Source organism: Numida meleagris, chromosome 6 (genome assembly GCF_002078875.1).
Source record: "Numida meleagris isolate 19003 breed g44 Domestic line chromosome 6, NumMel1.0, whole genome shotgun sequence".
Taxonomy (NCBI): domain Eukaryota; kingdom Metazoa; phylum Chordata; class Aves; order Galliformes; family Numididae; genus Numida; species Numida meleagris.
This window is the reverse complement of record NC_034414.1, coordinates 18,974,802-18,996,449: the sequence shown is the minus strand read 5'-3', so window position 1 is coordinate 18,996,449 and position 21,648 is coordinate 18,974,802. Positions and strand designations below refer to the sequence as shown.

Genomic DNA, 21,648 nt, shown 5'->3' with positions numbered 1-21,648 from the left:
GTGGTAAAAAGGATGGTAATCAAGGGAGCAGCAATGATCCATCAGGATGTAAAATTTGTGGGATGGATCCTTAATTAGTTTAATTAGAATGAAAATATATGCTGGGTTAAACCAGATTTATCAACAAGCCAGAATACTTTAAGCAAAATGCAGTTACAACTGCCATGCTGTTGACTTTTACCCCAAAAGTTTCATTAATCACATACTCCCAGAAACACCTCGAACTGGAACAGATGCAGCTGAATTGGGAGCTTCAGATGCAACACAGCATGCATGTGATTTTTGTGCAGCCTTGAGCTTTGTGATTAGCATACAACTCTGATGTATTTTTACCTTTGGATCTTCCAAAAAGAGTTGAATCGATGAAGAGGTGCAAATGTTTCACCAGCTTCTACAGAAGCAGCAGCAGTATCTTCATCTGTGTCTTAGAAAATACAAAATACTTTTTAAAGGATGACTCTATTCATTAAATCAGATTAATTTCTGGTGTAACTACTATAATGTAAAAGGCAAAAACGAACTGCAAAAAGTTATTACAAGACCTTTTCTCAAAAATTAAAAGTAGAATGACACGAAAAATCTCTCCTGTTTTACTCTATGCCGTTTATTTTCCTGACATGTTGGAAATATGTTTGGTTTTCAGTAAAAAAAAAAACTGCCTAGCATAGGTTTCAAACAGTATAATACTCTTGTGAAATATATGTTGGTGTTGGGCTTTTCATGTGGAAACATTTCCAGGTTACTTACATCAAAATGAAAACACCCGAGAATTCTTACAAATTCTCAGAGAAATAATCAGCGCTTTTCAACTGGACTTAGCTATTCAAGTCAGTAGCCTCAAGAAAATAACAGCACCCAGCACAGAAACTGTTTGGGAGTGATGCACTGGAGTTTCACTGGAGAAAAATTAAGATTTTCAATCTTGAGAAAAAATGCATATTTCGTTTTCATTTTAGTGACATCTCATATTTGCTCTAAAATTAATCCCCAACCTCACACAAAGTGTCTTTTTCCCAGGAACATTATAAGCTCTGTGATCCAAAACGTCCCAAAAATCCAGGAAGAAGAAGCTATAATTTGCCTCTTTGCTTTCCAGGATGTGGTGCAGCACTGCAGATCATCCCTCTCTTCCTCATTCCCCATGTTGAGACTGAATGTTGTTGCTGGAAATTCAAAAGTTGATGAGAGAAAAGGAGAATATTATACAATTTCGAAGACAGAGGAGGGAAATTCTTCAGCAGAAAGCATGTTTTAAGTCATTTTGCTTCCATAATTATTTTTTTAGCCTCACAAGATTATGTCATGTATATAGGCATATTGTTCTCATTTCTTCTTCTCCTTACAGTTGCAATTAAGACTTGTAAACACTAATTTGTGTTTAATTTTTGCAACCAACCTCTGGTGGGAAGAATATAAATAGACTGATTTGGATGTCATCAACTCTTTCTGCCTTTGGAATTCCACGCAGAAGTGTTCGGTGCAGTAAGACACAGCTGTGCACTAAGTTTCTTTCTCGTGTTCTTTTTTTTTTGTTGTTTTCCTGGCATTTTCTTGAACTTTCTCACATGTTGAAACAGTGTCAGGTGACTGAAAGAGCTAAATATCAGGGGAAAGGCAGCAAGAGTGCTCACTGGAGGAAATTCCTGGCTGGCACAGAACTCAGCTGAGTTGCCTTCATCTCAGGACTTGGGCTGCCTGTGCAAAACTCCATCAGCCTGGGAGCAAATGCTGCAAACCCCAGTAGACAATCCATCTTTTAAATTGATGGCACTGCTTGGGAACCATTGGCATTGGTAACCTCTAACTGCTTATCTTTCTGCAGCACCAGATTTCACTTAACTGAACCAATTCTCACTCACTCTTGTCACAGACATGCATGCAAATCTATGTTGGGTTTAGATGAAGCTTGGAAGACTGTTTCTAGTGCATCTTTTACTAACTTCCAATTTACATAGGATTTGCAAACAGAACATTTATTTCACATGGCCTTAGAGTGTGGCTGAAAACTTGCTATATTTTAAGTCACAAGCAAAGAAGGTTACTTTTAAATATGCGTTTATTTGCATGTTTCCAGACAATACTCTTATTTGTCTTTGGCTCAAGTATTGGCCTCAGCTTGCTTGAAACAAAAGCCCAGTCATTTTCTGGAAAACTAGCTGTGTGCTTATTTAAAATTCAGCCTGAACCAGCGTGATATCTGGTTCCAGTTCCTCCTGAAGGCTGACTCGGGACTCCTGAGCCCTCAGACTGCGACAGCCCTGTGGGGAAGCAGCCTGGTTCTGCAGGTTGAACACGAGGGCTGTGCCTGTGTCTGAAAATCAAATGTTTTCTCTGATATAGCCACAGGGTGCTGCATGAGCTCACTCTGAATTTCTCTTAAATATCAGGTTTTTCATTTTTTCCCTCAAACTGCAGACCAAATCAGGAGAAAGGTGTTCTCTTTGTTCACTGCGTATTTTTGTAGCCATCTCTTAGGTGAAAAAATAGCACAAAGGAAAGGACTTTGCCACTTTAGCTGCTTTGATTCAATGAAGGAAATGCTCGGCGTGAGTAATGCCAGCCGTAATCAGACAAGCCCTTGTGCGTGCTCCAAAATGCCTTGAAGTTAAATTTGCAGTGCTGAAGTAAGACTTCATGAAGTTCAGCAGCCAAACAAGAAAGGCAGTCTGGCTCTGCTGACAGCATCGACAATGAGTCTTGTGGGACGTGCAAGACGTTTGCAAATCCAGTGGCTTCACCAGAGAAGGGCTACGCCACCAATCAGTACATTGGGCTACTGGATTCTGTGCTAGTTCTTATCATTTATTTCTCCGATATTGAAATATTCTCCAATATCAAAAGAACTCATTGCAGTCATAGTTCCAGTCTCAAGAGATAAAAAAAACAAAGGTAAATGTTCACCAGAAAGTTTCTTTCACGAGTCATTTATTTGGATTTATTTCATATCCACAAAAATAGAAACAGTCTTTAGAACCATTCTGTGATACATAGTCTCCAAGCCGAGATTTACAATGGCAATAGAGAAATATCTAATGTGGGTTTTTTTCCACATGTGTATGTTGAAGAAGCTGTGAGAAGCAAGCAGGAATTATGCAATTCGCCACAGAAAGATAGACAAAAACATTACTAAACATGTTAATGTCTGTGTAGTTCACCAGCCTACATATAGTTTCTCAGGATGTTTTAAGAGTAAGTTGCTCTAACTTTGTGCAGAAAATAGAGTTGGAGGGTGCTCACGCCAATATCTCTGACACTGTGATTTGCATGTAACTATATAAATATAATATACCTTCCTATCTAGAGCTTTATACATATGAAAAATTATGGTACAATAAAAATCTATACACATGGTGCTACCAGTTGAGCAGCTGCTAACTTAAAGGATACATCTAAAAATATGATTGCTCAGCTTCTGAAATACAAAATAAAAGAGCAATCAGAAATGCTTTTTGTTTAAATAGTAATTTACATAAACATTCATCTCTTCATTTTCTCCATTTGCTTAGGCCTGGTAAAAAGATTCCCTTTGGTTGGTTGCATCTGTCCTTGGCAAGAACTGCAGATTTAAACAGCCCTTTGTGTTTGTCTTAGGCGAGGGTTAATATATTTGTGAAACAGAGTAAACGTTGGCTGGCTTCTATTCCAGGTTTGTGCTATTGTAATGCTGAATGACAAGTACCTAGTCTGAAAAGTTCTACAGAATGGGAACGTAAACTTGCACGATTTCCACTTGCTGAAAGATATGACAGTGAAAGACTGGCATTTGTACTGAAACCCAGCATAAATCACTATCTGGATTTATACAGTGTGTTTTAAGTGAAGCTTCATATTTTCAAAACCTTTACAAGCATGTTTAGCTGCTGCTCAGTAAAAAAGGGGTGAGACATCTATATCACAAGTTTAATTTATTTCCCAGGAAGTTGCTGAGAGATCTGGTAGAAAGCAGTTTTATGAAGCTGTGATAATCAGTAAGACATGAGTTAACCTGAGATCTAGCACAGCAGCATCACTATGGCCATCAGCTATACTTTTTTGCTTCCAGAGCAAGAAAGGATGAAATCTGGGTGCCAGGGTATTTGTGACAGTGGCACTGATTTCAGGTTTTCACTCAAGGGGTGGATTGGAGTGTGTAGAGGGATGAGCCTGGGGCACAGTGGTGGTGGGTTGATGGTTGAACTAGATGATCTTAGTGGTCTTTTCCAACCTTAATGACTCTATGATCCTATGAAAGGGCTGCAAATAACTGTGGGGTTGGGGGGAGGAAGGTGACGATCTTTGGAACAAAGTGAAGGTTCTCTCTGGTGGCCTGGTTCTTGCTATAAGAACTACAAAATGATGGTAAATGGAGTGGAATGTAGCCAATCAAGCTGAAAAAAGAGGAAATTAGTGAGTTGCGCAAAAGCAAGCAAGGCTAGCATAGTCAGTCCAAAAAAAAAAAAAAAAATAGAGAAATACACAGAGAAAAAAAAAAAATGCTTTGAAGTACAGAGGCTTATAACTTGATTTGTAAATTAGATGAACCTCTCTCCACCCAGGTTATGAAAAGTAAAAATTGTCATGTACGGGTAATTGATGGTGACAGCTTTGGCACACACACTGTAGGAGGTGGTGCTATTGTTAGACATGCCCTACATGTGTAGATAACAACTTAGGCTCTTATGTTTGCCTACAAATTGTTGCTAAGCACATTTGATGCCGTTTGTATTGATACTTCTGTTGTCTCTTGGTTTCATCTCCATTTCCTTTTAAGACAAACAAAAAATGGAACAGCTTACAACCTCCAGGTGCACCCTACTGCATTTCAGGTTAATTTGGATTCAAATCCAGGAGAGCCTGAGGAAATGGATATTGGGTGGATTTAATATTCTTTTTTTTCCCCTGGATTTTTCAGCCCCTGCATTTGACACTGCTTTCCAAATTCCCAATCTTTGAAATAGCGAATAGGAATCGATCTTTGTTTCACCTCTGTTAACATTGCCAAGAAAATCCTGTTTCTCAACTCCCACATCTCACATACTCAGTGACCTGGTGAAGAACTGCCTCCTCTAGATTCATTTCCCCGTGTTCTGCCTGTGCCTGGTGCCAGCAGGAAGCATTTGTGAGTTGGAGAAAGAAGAAGATGCCAATGAATGTTGGTTTCCACATGGCACTGCTAGAGATGAGCCCAAAATACTGACCCAGACCCAGATTCAAGTGTCCCCAGTGTCTCAGTGTCTTTATGTTGGTGGGTTTTTCTACAACTAAAGTGCCAAAAAAAAAAAAAAAAAAAAAAAAAAGGAAAAGCAAACAAATTAAAATACAAAGAGTTAGACTTGAGAAAAGCAAAGAGAACTCATATTTTACATGCAACGGAGTTTTACATTTCTCAGAGGTTAACTGAAAATATATGTCCAAATGAGACTTGACCAGCCAGGAAGATCATATGACTTGAAGGAACTGGGGAGACTTCTCCCTTGTGCCACTGGATTAATACATGTTCTGCTTGCCCCCCTCCTTGTTGCTTAATGTGGCATAGACTTGAATGCTTTAGTTAGGAATATAAGGTAGGGGAGAGTACTATCTCTACTGGAAAAGTGGTGCCTTTGGTAAGTTTGCCCAGTCAGAAAACAATCATCTTCCTTTAGTGGCTTCTGGTCCCTGAGATTGACTCTCTTCCTGCAGTCCACTTCAAAGATAGCTGAAGTCAGTTATAAACAAATAGCCCTTTTCATGGTGTGAGCTGAATGCCCTTTGGAGGTTAGGGAGGATACTCAGTACCAGGCAAGGTCCAGTCCCAAACTTCTGCCTACTAAAGAAGGTCCCAGTGATGGAGGTAGTATGGGTTCTCCAAGTAAATGCTCATACCCACCTTGCTGAGCTACTGCTCTCTATGTCTGGGACAAGCCAACCGAAGGGGAACCCACTGTCTGGATTAATAAAAGCAACTGGAAGCCAGCAAAGTGTTGAAACATTCAGAAACTGGAGGGAAGGAACAAGTGATATTGGCCAATGAAAGCTATAAACCAGCTGGTTATGGAAGAAGACTACTTGGCTCAGAGATGCTTTACTGTTTCTCCACTTATAGTTGCCTTCCAAAGTGGATTATCATACTGCCTAAATGCCCTAGTATTTCACTCCTTCCCTATCTTTGCATGACTCACAGCATTGTCATAAATCACATTATGCCTGTATGACTTAACAAAAAAAAAAAGAAAAACTTCACAAGAAGGGAAAAATAATCATAATTCTATAATGTTATCTTATATCACAGAAAACTGTGTACATTTTTTCCCCATACAGGACATACTTCAAATAAAATAATTTTAACACCAATAATGATAATGTTCCTTCTTCCCGACAGAAGTAGAATTGTTTTTTCACCCCAGTTTGGTACATAAATATAAGAAAATAGTCTCTGAATATTTACATCCAGGTGTTTTAAGTGTTATTTCTTGGCATCTTTAATTCTCATTTTCTCTCCAGCCACGGGCATTCTTTCCAAATTTATATACTAATCTGCGACCATCCACGCGCTCCAGGATTTCTCTTTTATAATAGTATCTGTTAAAAGAAACACATAAAAAAGATTTAAACTGAATTCCTGTACAGTCTTAAAAGACCACTGTCAAATTGGGAATTGCAAAGCTATCTGAAATGTCTTTATTTTATTTCATTTTACTTTATTTTATTTTATTGCATCTAAGCTTTCTCTAACTGAAAGACAAGGAAGAAAAAAATAATTGTGTCTTGTTTTTACTTCACAGTAATCATGTTATAAATTTGAATCTCACCATTTTTCAAGTTACAAAGTATTGCCCTATTCATTACATGCTCTGATTAGATTTCATGTTTTTGTTTGTTTGTTTGTTTTTCCTAAATAAGCCAGCATCTGAAATCAGATCAGGAAACAATTTAAACTTCCATTTTGAAATACATTTTGATCTTCCATGGATTATGGGAAATTCTGAAAATGTTAAAGCAAGGGACAAAGAAGATCCTCACAGAAGACTTGAAGGCCAATTTTAAGATAATGGGCAGGGGGATGTCTATGTTCTGAACGCTGGTGTAAAAGACAAGTTCTATGTAATTTAAAACTTCCCAGTTCAGTAGCACATGAACTTTCAGCTTGCTATAACCATTTTTCCTTCCTAAAATCAAGTGTTTTTATTGGTTGGTTGTGTGGACAGAATCTATATATGTATAAAATATATTGTAAATATTATATAATATGCATATTATAGTATACAGAAACAGGAGGAATAAATTAAGACAAAGAAGAATATAACTTTGCAACCTCAAAATTAGTGGGAGAGACTTTGTTGTTGCAAAAAAAAGGAACTGCTGCTGCTTACAATTCATTTTTAAAAGTCAACCAGATTCTCCATTCAGGCAGTTTCTTTATGTGCCCTCACCTCATAGCCCTGCTGAGCTTCTCGTAAGTCATGCTGCTGTTGTTTTTCTTCTTCCCCCAGAGCTGAGCCACAGCTTCGGATTTTAAAAATCTGAAGACACCTTCTGACCGGTCCTCCCACTTGATTAATCCTGGGTATTTCTCAGGGTTCAGAAGAATATCTCGAATAAATTCCCAGAGATGAGTTCCTCGAGGGTCTGAAAGAGGAAAGGGGCAGGAGGAAGGAGTTTTAGGAGCTCTCCGGGCTATGCTCTTTATTATGCCATTTTCTTGTGACATGTCATCTACAAGCAAGGATCACTCAGTGGGGATGGGCCACGTCTCCTGGAGTGCAGACCCACCACCTCGGAGCTACACAGGTGAAAACACTGATGGCCTTTACACCAAGGCTGGGGCTGAGCCCTGAGGCAATAGGATGGATGGGAGCCCCAGCAACCAGGGGAGGTAGACACCAAACCACCCACTGCTTCTTGAACTGAACACCACTTTGGCACTGAACATGTTTAAGTCTTACCCTCACCTCCCTTGCCCATTTATCCTGATATTCTTCTACAGCATGGCAGCATGTAAATTGGTGTTATTGTGCAGTTCATGAAACAACCAGGAGAACCATACGGGGGACACTGAAGCACTATGCATTTAAAACAGACAAATAGAAGGCAAATGAAACTAAATGCTGTTCCACATAAGCAAGTATTTGATCTCAAGTGTTCTACATAGACTTCAAGAAGTTAGAAAGTGTGCAGTGTGGATAGAGGGGTAGTGACAAAAATGGATAGCAAAAACTGTACAGGAAAATAGCGTAAGAAGTTTGACTGCAATAGCAGAAAAGGCAAAAACAAATCTCCAAGTTCAATATGAAGGCCCTGTTTCAGCACAACTCTGTTCCACATATTGTAGAGATTACACTAGAAAGCCCAGGTAGAAGAAGAAAAACACACATACAAACAGTCAAACAAGTGAGATGTAGTGGTGTATGAATGAAGAGTAACAGTGACAAGGAGGGCCAGAAAACAGCTGTCCTTTGGTCTGCTTTCAAATACATGTAAGGCTTTAGACCAAAGTAAGAAGGAAACAACCTCAGCAGAGATGTGATGTTAAATAGAAACTTGTATACAGGTAACATCAGTAGCTTTCAGTCAACTAATCCAGTATTTTCCTTTGCTATGATAATTGCTTTCCAGAAGCAACAAAATGTGGTGGATCTAGTCTATCTGGACATCAGCAACAGACTGGATAGATCATGGTACAAAGAATACTGATGAAACTGGAAATGTAGGGGATTAGCCCAGCATGGCAAAAGTGACCTTTACTTTATGCCAAGACTGTGATGGGGTTCTTCTCAGGTTTGTCTGCAGACCACTCCTACTTAATCTCTTAATTAGCGATCTTGATACACACACACAACAACAACAACAAAAGTCTGTGTGCAGATAAAAGTTCTGGAGTTCTGAATAAGCAAAGTCACAGAGCAGGATAAGAAGAGAAGTCATGAAGGAAAAACTAATCTGGAGACTATGTTTAAACAGGATTAAATTGAGTACTGCAATGCACATCAGGGGACCAATATTAATATGCTCTATTATAAACACAGGATGAAAAAACACATACGCAAGTTATTTTCAGGTTTGAAATCCCAGTAAAATGCATTAACAGGACTGTGTCTATGAATCACAGTTATGGTAGTTGGTCTTCAGACGCAGGTTGAATCAAAACTAGCAGAAAAAGAGGATGCGGAGAGCAGAAAGACTGCTGTATCAGAAGAGAAGGCAGTGGTAGGAGTTGGGGGCAGGTGTTTGCTCACGATGCCATGCATGAAAAGCTCTGGGAGGAGATGTAGAACTGCATCTCTGGCACTGCTGCACCTGGCAGGCATGGGCACAGGCACAGCAGGGGCCGTGCACAGGCCTTCCTTATCTAGTCCATCACCTTCTTTGTCATCCCTTTATTCCAGATCACCAGCCCAGCTCAACACAGGGTGAAGGAACTGAGTTTTGATGGTTTCCCTCTAGGCTCTCACTGATAAAAACAATTAGAAAAGTGCAAAGCTACTGCATCAAAAATAATGTAAGCAAACACCACCAGAAACAGTCAGATCCTTGAAGAATTCAATCAGAGTAATCATCTAACCAGTTTTGCTTTCAAAATGAACTCAGAATGCTCCCTTTTCCTTCCCAATGGGTATCTACTCTTAATGTGTTTCTTTTCCCTCAATCAAACAACCATTATAAACCACGGATGTTATAATCATTGTAACCATGGACTTACTGTGTTTCTTGGTGTGGGACTTCGGAGTATGATCTTGTGTTTTTTTCACATCTGAAGAATCTGTAGAGAGAAAAATGAAGCCTATTTGTAAATTTGATTAAAGGTTTTCCATTGACTAGCAGGTTGAAAGAAATAAAACCACAAAAAAGAACGAATATCTCTTTTAAAGATAATCACTTTTCAGAAGGCAATCTAAGGGAGGAGGAAGGGAGAGAGTTTTGTTTTCTGTACTGTATGGTAATCAGCACACTTTACAAAGAGACCATTGATGAATAAAGAATGAACACAGAGGTAAACATTTGGCTTTTGAAACCTAAATTAGATTAACAAATACCTCACCCCATGCTATGTGTGAGAGAGAGAAAAATAAGAGAATCACGTCTATAAAAGGAAGCCTGAATTGTCCCATTATGTCTTAGTCTTTGCAGAAGCATGTATCTTTGGGGGCTTATTTGTTTCTAAAGAGATGATCTAATGTGAAATGTATGCACTGGTACCAATGCACAGAACACCTACCTGACTAAAACATAATGAACTGGCACGGCGCAGTTGTTTGGGGGGCAGGGAGTGGGACTGCACTGGTAGGAGGTTTTGGCAGCTGGACGTGCATATATTGTTCCGTGGCTCGGAGCCACAGAAACAAGCCATTTCTCATTGATGGTGCTTTATCACCTGCAGCCAGCCCCAGGAGGAATCGGATTTCTGGCACAAACTTTTCTTCAGAAATGAAGAAAAAGAAAAGTTCTGTCTGTTCCTTGCCGTCCCCCACCTGGCAGCCTGACTGCATCCCGCTCAGCAGCCCCAAGGTCTCGCAAAATCTGTGGGACCATCCCAAGAGGGAGGCCCTCCTGTATTTGCTTTTCGGCCTGCTTCATGCCTGAATGCCACAAAGCAAAGCTGAAGGTCCCACGCACGTTTTCCCAGCTTCTATGAATGCACGATTATCATACTTTTCATGGAAACGGGACATTTGCATGTGCAAATGACTCACAGGAAATATTCATTTGCATAGAAACTTGTTGGATTTGCACAAGCAACTGCAATAACTGCATGTGAAAAGGTAGATGCAAAGCTATTCACACACTCACTTTATTCATACATAACTGGATATGTACCTCAAGCAGGGCAGAGAGGATAAGTCCAACCTCCCCTGTTCTGAGCTGACATAATTACTGTCCTTGACCCCCGAGCAGCAAATGTGCTCTGAGTCATTTTGCCTTCCCACTCTCAAAGAGCAGGAACCAGCCTGAACCTCACTCAGCTTGGGGGGAAAAAGTAAAATGAGGCTTATTTCACTGCCTTTCCTCAGATTACGATCCCCCGATGTTATTAAAAGCCTGTGGGAATTCCTGGTGAGGACACAGGACCAGGTCCTTTATTTGCCCTCTTATTTAAATCCTTTCCATTTAAAAACCCCACAATTTGCTCGCAAATGTTTGTTATGCTCTGTTTAGCTGGAGATTTATTCTCGGAGATTCAGTTGCCTTCTGCCTGGCTGGTGATTTACTCTGGATTTCAGCTGTGTACACAGCCTCTCGCTCTGCCTCCCTTTCACATGGAGACCGGTTTCAAACACGCCGTGTTGGGAGGCCGCGGCCTGACAGATGAAAAGAGTTACAATGCAGTTTCAACAAAGCTGTCTTGCAAAACTTGTGACAAAAGGTTGCAGGGTATTTGCATATGATTCAGGAATGAGCCATATTCTTTACGGGATATACAAATTTAGTTTTTACAGGAGGCTGTGCCCTTGGCGTGCCACCCTAGCTCTAGGCTCAAGCAGTCAGTGGGTAAACACACCGCGCCAGGAGTTTGACAGGTCCCCGGTCCCACCAGAGCATTCTGAACTCCTGGCAGCCATCTTAGCAGAGTGGGTGGAAGCGGCGGAGAAAGCAAACAGAATGGGGGTTTTGACGTTGTTTTTTTTTCTTTTTAAGTTTTGGCAGTTTTCTTTCTCAAGTTAGGTTTTCTCTCTTTTATTAAATTTATTGCCAAGCGCATTTGTTTAAGCCGCACATCCCAGTAGCAAGCACAGTGGTGCCAGGAGGCAGGGGCGCGGTGGGCACAGGGGCAGCCACAGCTCCGCAGCCCTCGGTGCTCTGCAGAGACAGCGCCTGTGAGGCCGCATCCCCAGCAGCGTGCCTTCCCTCATTACCCCACAACCTCTACCTGCTTCCCTCAGGCCTATCTGCCTGAAAGCCTCCTAAGAGGACCGTGCCTTTCCTTCTCCCTTTCTCACTGCCTCATGACCTCAGATTCCCTTTTCCCTCTACCTCGCTCTCGCCTCCATCCTGCTGCCTGCAGCAGAATGTGCCCCGCAGAGCACCCCAACATGTGTGCCCTGCCCGCAGTTTCAATGGGCACTGCATCAAATGGATTTGCTCTTTTTCCTGCCCTTTAGCAGGCAGATCATATCTCTCCTGTGGCCTCGTGGAGCTCTGAGAAGGGGTGAAACGGCATGCGGGGCCTGCCTGGGGACAGGCTGGGCTGGGAGTGGGCAGAGAGCTCCAGGCCTGCCCTACAGTGCCCAGCAGCTGCCCCCAACCTGCCCCCAAACCTACTTGACATGAATGACCAGCTCAGCAGGGAACTGCAGCCACTTCTGGGGACGAATGAGACTATTATTTGCCCACATTTGGCTACCCCACAGAAAAGCAGATGCCTGAGCTGGAACATCTTGTGTCTCAGATCCTAACATCTTCCCCTTTGACTCAGTCACTTTAAAAGATACGTGGAGGGAAGAGAGAAGCTACGGTAATAATGATAGCTAAAAGAGTTGTCAGAATCAGTACTGCTTGGGATAAAATGACTGGAGGCTCAGATTCAATCCTGCAACTGAAGACCACAGAGACTATGATATGTTGGTAGCTCTAGGAGAAGTAACAATTAACAATATAATTATAAGTTCCTTACCAGGAGGCTGGTGACTCGGTGTCGTCATAGAAATCTGAGCACGACAAAATGTTTTGCTGTCCAATAGCTCTGGGAATTAAAAAGAAAACATTTAAAGTAATGTCCTCTGACAACAATAAAGCCACCTCAGACAACCATGAAGTATGGTGAAGGTAGTTACCTACTGTGCTACCATAGCCACTGTCATACAGGTAATTATCTTCTTTCCAGGACACCATTAACGACGGATCTGAAGGTGGAGGACAACAAGGAAAATTAGATCAACAAAAGGACGTTTTTTTGTATAAGTATGAATATTGAGGACGGACAGACAAAGGGGTAAGAAATCTGCAAAAGGAACAGCGAAGAGAACTGAGAATTGAAGGGGCTAAATGAAAAATTACTTCCTTTCTCTCAAAGTGTGGACGAGGGTTTGCATACTCAGGCAAATGTACTTACACAAAGCACTGACTTACGAAATAACATAGCAGCCTTTTCCCTTTCCTAAGACATCATTTATGCCTGCACTTGAAGGAACTCTCCTATGTCAGAACAGCTCTGATTCTACCCAATCCGGTCCTGAAGTTTCAGCCCCTGGTGATTATGACAGTTCTTTGGTGCCATGGAAATGAAAGTGTTCTCAAATATCTAGTAGAACAAGAGAATGCTTATAATGAGCATTTATTTCTATAACTGTGGAACTCGAAAGTCCCCTCTGAGACGGAGCTTCATGTGTAAGCACATGGTGAGAAACATCAAAGCATAATCCTAGACGTGGGGCCATTTTATTTCAGACACTTAAGTCCCCATCCTAAACCTAAAAGCCACTAGTAAGCTTAAAGAGTAAAACGTCTTAGTGACCTTCTGGTCAGGTGGATCAATACATACAAAAGTACTACCTTTATAAGCTGTACAGTGAGCAGGAAATACTCTTTTTACAGTGCATTTTTGAGGTTAGAAGCTTTAAACACTTACTTTTCTTTTGAACTCAGTCTCAGAAAGGATAAGATGTAAAGTTCAATTCTGTGTTTTACTTATTTTTTTCACGTTCATATAAATGGGGGAAAAAAAGTTATAGCTAAATAATCATGGTTGGCTGAGTTACTGCTTATGACACAGGAATTTAGCAGGCATGCTAAGTAATAGCTGCATGTTTGGGCACCCAGAGCTTGTGTTCCTACAATAGCACACACCCTTTGCTTGTTTGGACACCTGATCTGCCCAGTGCTGCCTCTGAAAACAGGCCTTAGCCAGCCAGAACGTGGGGAGACAGCTTGTCTTCACATTTCATCCTGTTTCAGTGCCTACAAGGCAGGCTTTCCCCCTGAACCACCAGCCCATCCTTGCCAGCTCAGATGGAGTCCCAGTCTGCACCAGTCCACACCACCCCACCACCGGGCACAGCGAGGCGCACGAGTCAGCAGTGGGCTTTGATCTTTCCAGGATGTGTGGCAGAGGTACTCTGCAGAGCCCTGTGTATTTCTCTAGTGGAAGGACAGACTAACATTATACCAGGATCTCATAAATCAGGACTTAAAGAATTACTGTAGTTTCTTACAGGGCAGGCATCAAGGCTGCTGCATGCATGCCACCCATACCATGCAGGCACAGGCAGGGAGTGGACTGCAATGCTTGTTCGCTGCAAGGAGAAGGTGAAGAGCGTCCCTGGCTGAGGAGGCTGGGCTCCTCTGGGTTCACTGAATGACCTGTCTGGCAGTATTTGTCAGAGACACCTCACACTACCAATCTGTATTCCTGTTACCAGGAGATACTAAAACATGGGTCATGAATACATCTACAGACAATGAGGCTGGGACCAGTGTGATAAGGGAGTGTTCAGATACAGACGGAGCTGTCCTGGGAAAGGAACTGGCACAACAATTGTGCCCAAAGTGCACTGAGCAGCCAAGCTGAAGTTCTTTCCCCAGAGAAACAAAGCCCTGACAGGAAAGGCATCTAGCTATGAATACAATGGAATAAAGGACTGCTGCAGGAAAAATGCAGGCTTGGTCAATCCAAAATACTACTATGAATTTCAGTTTCATTGAAATGTGAAGAAACTGAAATGTAACATTTTGAATTTTTTTACTCAAATATGTTTGGTTTGGAAGTTTCCTCACATTTCAATGCGCTAACAGCACTTCACACCAAAATATTTCTCCTCTTAAAAAACAAAACAAAACCAACAACTTAAAATACTGTGAATTGTTTTGAAATCTGTTGAATGAAGAAAAGAATGACATTCTCCACACAGCTGCACTCATGGACCACTGAATGCTATACTAACTCTGAACGTTAGTGTAGACTGGTGGCGTAACAGTAGTCTCCCAGCAAAAAGCGGCCACATAAAAAGGTATCGTAGTGCTACCTGAAGCTTCAAAAAATTGACTGACTGATATTTGTGTTATTTCTTTAATTCTGTGTGAAACACTTCGCATTGCAATTAATACTGCTGTGATCTCTCTCCCTTGGAATGGACAAGTTCCCCTTTTTGTCACCATAAAAAGATGTCACCCAGCAGTTACTTGCCTGTTTGCTCTGTCTTCACAATGACATTATGAGATTGGTACATGTCACTTCCACACTGACCTGCAAGAAAGCAGATGGCAGATAGGACATATGACAACAGGCACAGAAGAATTAAAGATACAGCTCCAAGCACAAACCACTACAGTTGAGCCAGAGAGCTAATTCTGGAGTGGGGCACAAACTCTTTCTCTTGATCCTTCTGGCTTATGCATGACATAAGTGATACAGCAATACAGTCAGTTAGGCATAAGCAATATAGCAAACACAGCAAATGAGATTTGCCCGGTAGTTTTCAGAAGTGGCTTCTGAAGATTCCAAAATTCAGACAATTGTACGTGCATATCTGTCCCCATGTAGCTTACTATCTATTTACCGTTCCATTTTAGGTGCTGAAGGTTGCTATAAAGCAGCTGCCCTGCTGTCCCGGCTGCCTGAGTGAATTCCTGCAGACTCATGCTGCACAGATGTTCCCCGTTGATATCAAACTCCTGGAAGGGTATGCAGTTGGCATCCAGTTGGTTGGTATCAAGGAGATGCTGCAGCCACTCCCAGACCTGAAACTTGGTCCAGTACTGCGGATGTATTTCGTGCCACTGGGTTCCATAGAAACTGCTGGACACTGGAGAAGAAAACGGGTATTAACTGGTTCTGTTAACACCATGGGATTATGCTGAGGACAGGAAGTTATATACCTAAATTTCGTGCCCTGGAAGTCCACAAACTTGGGCTCTACTGCTGGAGAAAATAATCTTTTTTTTTTTTTTTACTCAGTTTTCCAATTAAAAATGAAAGATACTACTTTACACCTCTCTTGAGAAGTTGAATGAGTAGGAATGAATTTAGTAACGTTGGCTAAATATACCAAAAATTCTTTGGAGGAAGATAAAGTGCAGGAGTACTGTCACAAGGAGTGCTGATCTGTGCATGGGAAAAATGTTCTAGTGTGTCAGAAAATGATAGAAAAGCCTTGCAAAATCCACATAATGAGCAGTGGAAATTCTGTTTGTATAGAGACTCAATATGAATTGTGGAATTCAGCCAACAAACAGTAAAAACAAAGCACTCATATTTCTCTAATGTAAAAATCTATCAGTATGGTCTGCAACTTCATGGCAGAGCTGACCTTCTAAGAAATGCATGTTATCTTTGTAGTCTGGTAAGATGATTTCTGAATATAATTGTAAAACTCATTTTGACATTAAGGGAACTGCCTGATTTTCTTCTTAGGATGTCTGAATCTTTTCTTGGTCAGTCTTTCAAACCACTCTCAGTTGTATGTCACTACATGACAATAATTTATGTGTACAAATGAAAGGAAACATATGCGGGGACAGGATAATTACACAAGATAAGATAAGATTTAAGATATACAAAGGTAGGACTGCCTTGATCCAGCCTCTCAGAAAAGCTAGCAAAAGGAGTTCAGTGCAATTTATTCCTTGGGAAAGAAGGACAGGGGGGAAGGCCAGGCAGAGACAGCAGCATGATAAAATGTTCACAAGAACAAGAAAGTTCATTTAAGGATGAGGGAATTACAGACTGCAGAGGTGGTTGAATTATGGGAAAAGGAAAGACTGCCGTGGCCTAGCTCTGAGTTAGCTCCACTCCAGCATATGGCTTCTCTCATTGGTACCAATCTGGTCCTTCACAGTCTTTCCCACACAACTGTGAAAAATAGGGGTAACAAGGGGTATGGCTAGAAGACACAAGCAACAGAGCTGGAATATTTTAGGAAATCATTTCAGCTAGACCTCAGGTCTCTTTAGTCGAGATACAATGCACAGTGTGAACTCATGGTTGAACACAAAAAAGGCCCACAGTTACTTAGGTTCCTTTATCAACATTGGCCAGCAAGATCTGCGTCAGTGCTTTAGGTTGGTTTCTCATCCTGCTGTCGAAGGATTAGGGGAATGAGTACAGAAATGATTCAGACTTTGGTATGTTGGCAGATGAAGGTTTGAAGGAACCAAGAAGTGTTCCCTGAAAAGGAGGTTGATATTTATTCCCATCATTTCAGAAGAGTCAAGAATTTTTAAAGACTCTAATGTAAGCGCAAGTCTTTAGTGTGAGGAAGGAGTTAGCATGGTAAATGGACATGAGGGGGTAGGTAACTGTAGAGGCTGGCCTATGCTTTCAGTTTCCCGCAACTCCAAAACACGTGTGAATCCTGAGGATCTCTGAATGGGAAATCCACCATTATCTTTACGAGATCCTATGCAAGATCAGTCAAGACTTTTTGCCATTATTCTTTTATAGGCAGCTTGGCACATTTACACAAAGCTCACTTTTGTATTTCTTTGTATTTAGAAATTACATGTTAAAAAAAAAAATCAAACACAAGAGCTTCACTGAATAGGAACTTCCATTGTAAGTTTTGTTGTAGCATTCGGTAGATTAGAAGAACAACTGCAACATGTTTGCTTAGATTTTAAGGTTTACGCATTGATTCCAAAACACTGTTTTGGGTGAGGAAAATAAAATTAGATGAAACACTGCATGTCTAGCTATGCACCTATATCTGTATTTTTATATACGGAGAGAATGTGTATCTGTGCAGCTATATCATCACAAAAATAATATAATAAATTTCACCCTGTGTGACACCTTGTAAGTTAATTTAGGTGCAAAAGTCATCACTAGCTCTTAGGCATTAGAAGGTATATATGGAATTAAAGAGACAATTCCGTGCATAACAAAGTTCTCAGATCACAAGCTATTGAGTGCCCTAACACCAGTCTAATTAGATAGCTATCTAGTAATTTGAGCTGAAAAAGCAAATACAGTAAAGGAGCAAAAAGACTACTCCCTTGAAAAGCCGGAGGGGTGATTAGTGCTGAAGAGTAATGTTGGTTCAGAGAGGGCATGAGGGGTAAATGTGACAGAGAAAGAATTCTGGACTCAGAAGAGGGAACTTCTGGCTCTTTTGCTACCTTGAAATTCATTTTAACAAAAAGGAGCAGTAACAAAATAAGCCATAAACTGGTCACTTACAGAAACCTACCTTTTCTAAGTCTAGCTTTTACAAATAAGGTAGCAAATGGAAATTTTCCGACATGAAGTGAAACTCCAGTAAACCAGTATCACTGAAAAGTAATACTTGCACATATTTAAGGGTTTAGTAGTCCCATCTACCCCTGGCTATCCTCTCCCACCAAAAAAATAAAAACACATTGCTCAGAGCTGTTGAATTCCTCCTACCATTGCACGTGGAATATCCATCTGTCCAGGAAGGCTGCTGGTGGAGTAGGTTGCTGCTGGAATTGATACTCATTCTGCCAGCTCCTTCCAAAATCATGATCTGTAAGTGAATCGAACAGCTTGCTTAGTGAGCAGTGTCTAGTCCAAAAGGTAAATGGTAAAAAAAAAAAAAAATCCACTGAAGGTGAAGTGAGCAAGCCAATTCCATTTGTAGAAGATACAATTGAAATCAAGAACATGTTGCCACAACCCCTTTTCAGCTGCCACAAAATCTCCTTATGATAAACATTACCATGCTTGATTTGCATATGCAAGAAGCAAGTTTCTACAGCTGCCCATCCATAAATGAATAATCCGTAATCAGAAATGAAGCCGAATGAAAAGACAAGGATCCTGACAGAGCAATAAAGGAAAACTGCCAAGCTTTGAGAAGCAAAAAACAAAACTGTTCGACTTTTTTTTTTTAATTTAAAGAGAAATGTGATTAAAATATGGTTTTCTTCTTTTCTTCCTTTTTTTAGGAGAAAGAAAAGACTCAGTAACTGCAAATTAAACTATACAACAACTCAAGATAACAACTCTTGTTCAGAACCTCCTTCACACAGAGGGACCCACATATAAACACTATGAGGAGGTAATGTTACAGGGAACATCATCTCAGCTGGCTCAGTTTCTTTCTGATCCATGTCAGCAGTGTCCCTAACCCATTCTCAGTTGCAGACAGCACAGATAATACTTTTCAAACCACTGAAAAGCTGGGCAGTCAAAGATCTCATAAATGAGACATATGACACAAATTTTCCTTTCTACTTATGTTAGCTTTAGCATCATGAGCAAAACTGTTCTTTATTTTGGTTAGACACGTTTGTGCAAAATTACTTACGTGGTATTTTAGAAAAATATCACATATTTATCATGTGATAAATCATTTCAGTGAACATAGACAAAACTCCACAACTACAGGTAGTTGTGACTTTTTTATTATCTTTCAATGGTTTAAAGTTGCAATTTTATAAATATACATTATAACCACACAGCATGAACATTCTTCAAGAGTTTAGAAAAGTAATTTTTAAAATATTATAAAGATTTCAGAACATTGCTCTTATATAAGTACACACAGAACAAACTGTTGTTCAAAAACCTTCTAAATCAAAAGCCACGGAGTCTGTAAGAATGAAACTTCCAGACCTCAGGAAGGCACATGAAAGTAGCTAGACATCACTCTGAAATTACAGAGAGGCTGAAATAAAAAAAATGCACCTGCGAAAATTAAAAATGCTGGTCTTGGCCTTTTCCCCACCGAGGCGAATGAGAAAACTTTCACAGAGAGCCCTGTCAGACCCCCTCAAGCTCATACCAAGAACATTTTTGGTAGAAGAAGTCATTAGGAAGAGTCACAGCCTTGGTTTGAAAGAAATGCGTAAAAAAGATCTGGGCTGACATATCCCTCCATTATTTGCAATAAATTATGAAATTTGTAAAAGTTACAAATATGTGCATTTTAAGGAGAGTCTCTCTTCCTCTTCTGACTCCACATCTATATACATTTAGAAAGGGAGAGAGGTTGTTGAGAATTACTTAAAAATCCAAAGCCTTAGGAAATGTGCCACAGGGAATGGTCCTTTACAGTATATCCTACTTCGGTGCCTTTTCTTCTTTCTATTACACAGAATGACATAATGCTTTCCACTCTTAATTCTAACAAATCTGTGATTCAGTGACTACTGGTGAGGAGAAATTTATTTCTCATAGTGGATATGTGATGGTACAAAATGTCAGCAATTAAGCAATACCTGTCGTCCCTCTACAGCTAAATTCCATGGCTAAATAAAAGATGATGGGAGTATCAGTCAGTAAGTTTATGCAATTTAGAAAAGAAGACATTTTTAGCCCTGTGTTAAAGCCAGGGGAGTTGGTACTCTGAGGGGGGAAAGGTCTGGAAAGATTTCATTTTCTTACACTGATTGTAAAGACATTCAGCATAAAACATGAATATCAGTTATCATACTTGAGATAGATGATTTTAAGCAACTATGCATGTTTGAAAGTAAATACACCTCTGAGAAGATACAGACTGAAAGATTTATCAAATTATTTATTTCATTGACTCGTAATCATTTAAGATTTAATTATGTTCTTAAGATTTCATACAAGTGAAATATTCATGACAAAAAGCTTATTACATTATCAAATAAAGGTGAGGTAGAATACCAGGCATGCAGGGAAAACCATAAAGCTTGAGGATTAACAGAACTCTCCTAGGAACATAGCTTGGTACGTTCTCTTCTTCTTTTTAAAACAATGTAGCAGGCATTTAATATTGAATTTCAACCGGCAGATGTAAAGTCAAATTTTCAGAAGAGATCATCGTGGATTCACATGTACTGTGTTATGTCATTTTATCCAGTTTCAGCAGTTTATGGAATTCTACACAATTTTAATGCCTGATACTTGTGGAAATAAAAATGTGTCTGGGAAAATGTATGCGTACAAACTGAAATAATTTCCATGTCCAAGGTCCTGTGCATCTTTGCTTTGAAAATTCTATTCACGTAAATTCTTGTTTTCTTTTCTTCCTAACTAATCAGCTGAATTTCCAAGCCAAAAGATACTATGACACTTTGGTTCAATGACTAAAGCTATGGAAAGTTAAATAAACCAAAAATTACATAAACCAAAAAATAAGTCTTGCATAGTTTCTGCAGTAAGCAGAACACATTAAAGCACTGAGTAGAAGCACTCCAAAAGCCTTCTCCCTAGATTCTGATTTCTGATGTGCTTCCTTGAAATCTTATTCCCCTGTCATAGTCTAGCAGACAATTGCTCTTCATAGTATTCCTAATAACATTAATAGTATTTTCAGACAATGTGTGTGAGACTTGCTTTACAAATTAATCAATCAGTACATCCTCTTTTCGAAAGCTATACAAGTCATTTCAACCTGAATAACTTATCTTTCCACATCACCTGTGGGAACAGCTGTTCACAAGAGGAAGAATTTGTGATAGGACAGTAACCACTGGCACAGGACTAGAATCAGCTGTAACTCCAACATTCCCAAAATTATAGGTGTCATTCAAGGCACCAGGTTGCGTTTTTTTTGTAACTTGAAAATTGCCAGGTCACCTCCCGTATCTTAATGCAAGAGCGTTGCTTATTTGGAAATGACTTCTAGCACTTTGTTCAGGGTGAATGCAAAGTCCCACTAACATAAATTCCATGAATTTGCTTGGAAGTGTGCACATCATGCTCAAGAATATTTTCCCTATGAAAATGAAATTGTGATTTTCTTCGTTTCATCCAGTATATGCCTTTCTTTGATACAAGTTCATGACAGATTTATGCTTAGAGCAGTGTCTCATCCCATACTT

At 40.2% G+C, this 21,648-nt stretch overlaps 1 protein-coding gene across 1 annotated transcript in view; it reads right to left on the bottom strand.

Annotated features, from left to right (window-relative positions):
* Nucleotides 2,909-21,648, bottom strand: part of EHF (ETS homologous factor) — a 36,232-nt gene continuing 17,492 nt past the window's right edge. Inside the window, exons 3-10 of the mRNA XM_021402795.1 lie at nt 18,275-18,374; nt 15,450-15,695; nt 15,077-15,136; nt 12,729-12,797; nt 12,569-12,637; nt 9,659-9,718; nt 7,392-7,587; nt 2,909-6,540 (exon numbers count right to left, since the gene is read on the bottom strand). Of these exons, the coding sequence (XP_021258470.1) occupies nt 6,441-6,540; nt 7,392-7,587; nt 9,659-9,718; nt 12,569-12,637; nt 12,729-12,797; nt 15,077-15,136; nt 15,450-15,695; nt 18,275-18,371 (897 nt within the window). The 5' untranslated portion in view covers nt 18,372-18,374 and the 3' untranslated portion in view covers nt 2,909-6,440. The remainder of the gene's footprint in view (nt 6,541-7,391; nt 7,588-9,658; nt 9,719-12,568; nt 12,638-12,728; nt 12,798-15,076; nt 15,137-15,449; nt 15,696-18,274; nt 18,375-21,648) is intronic.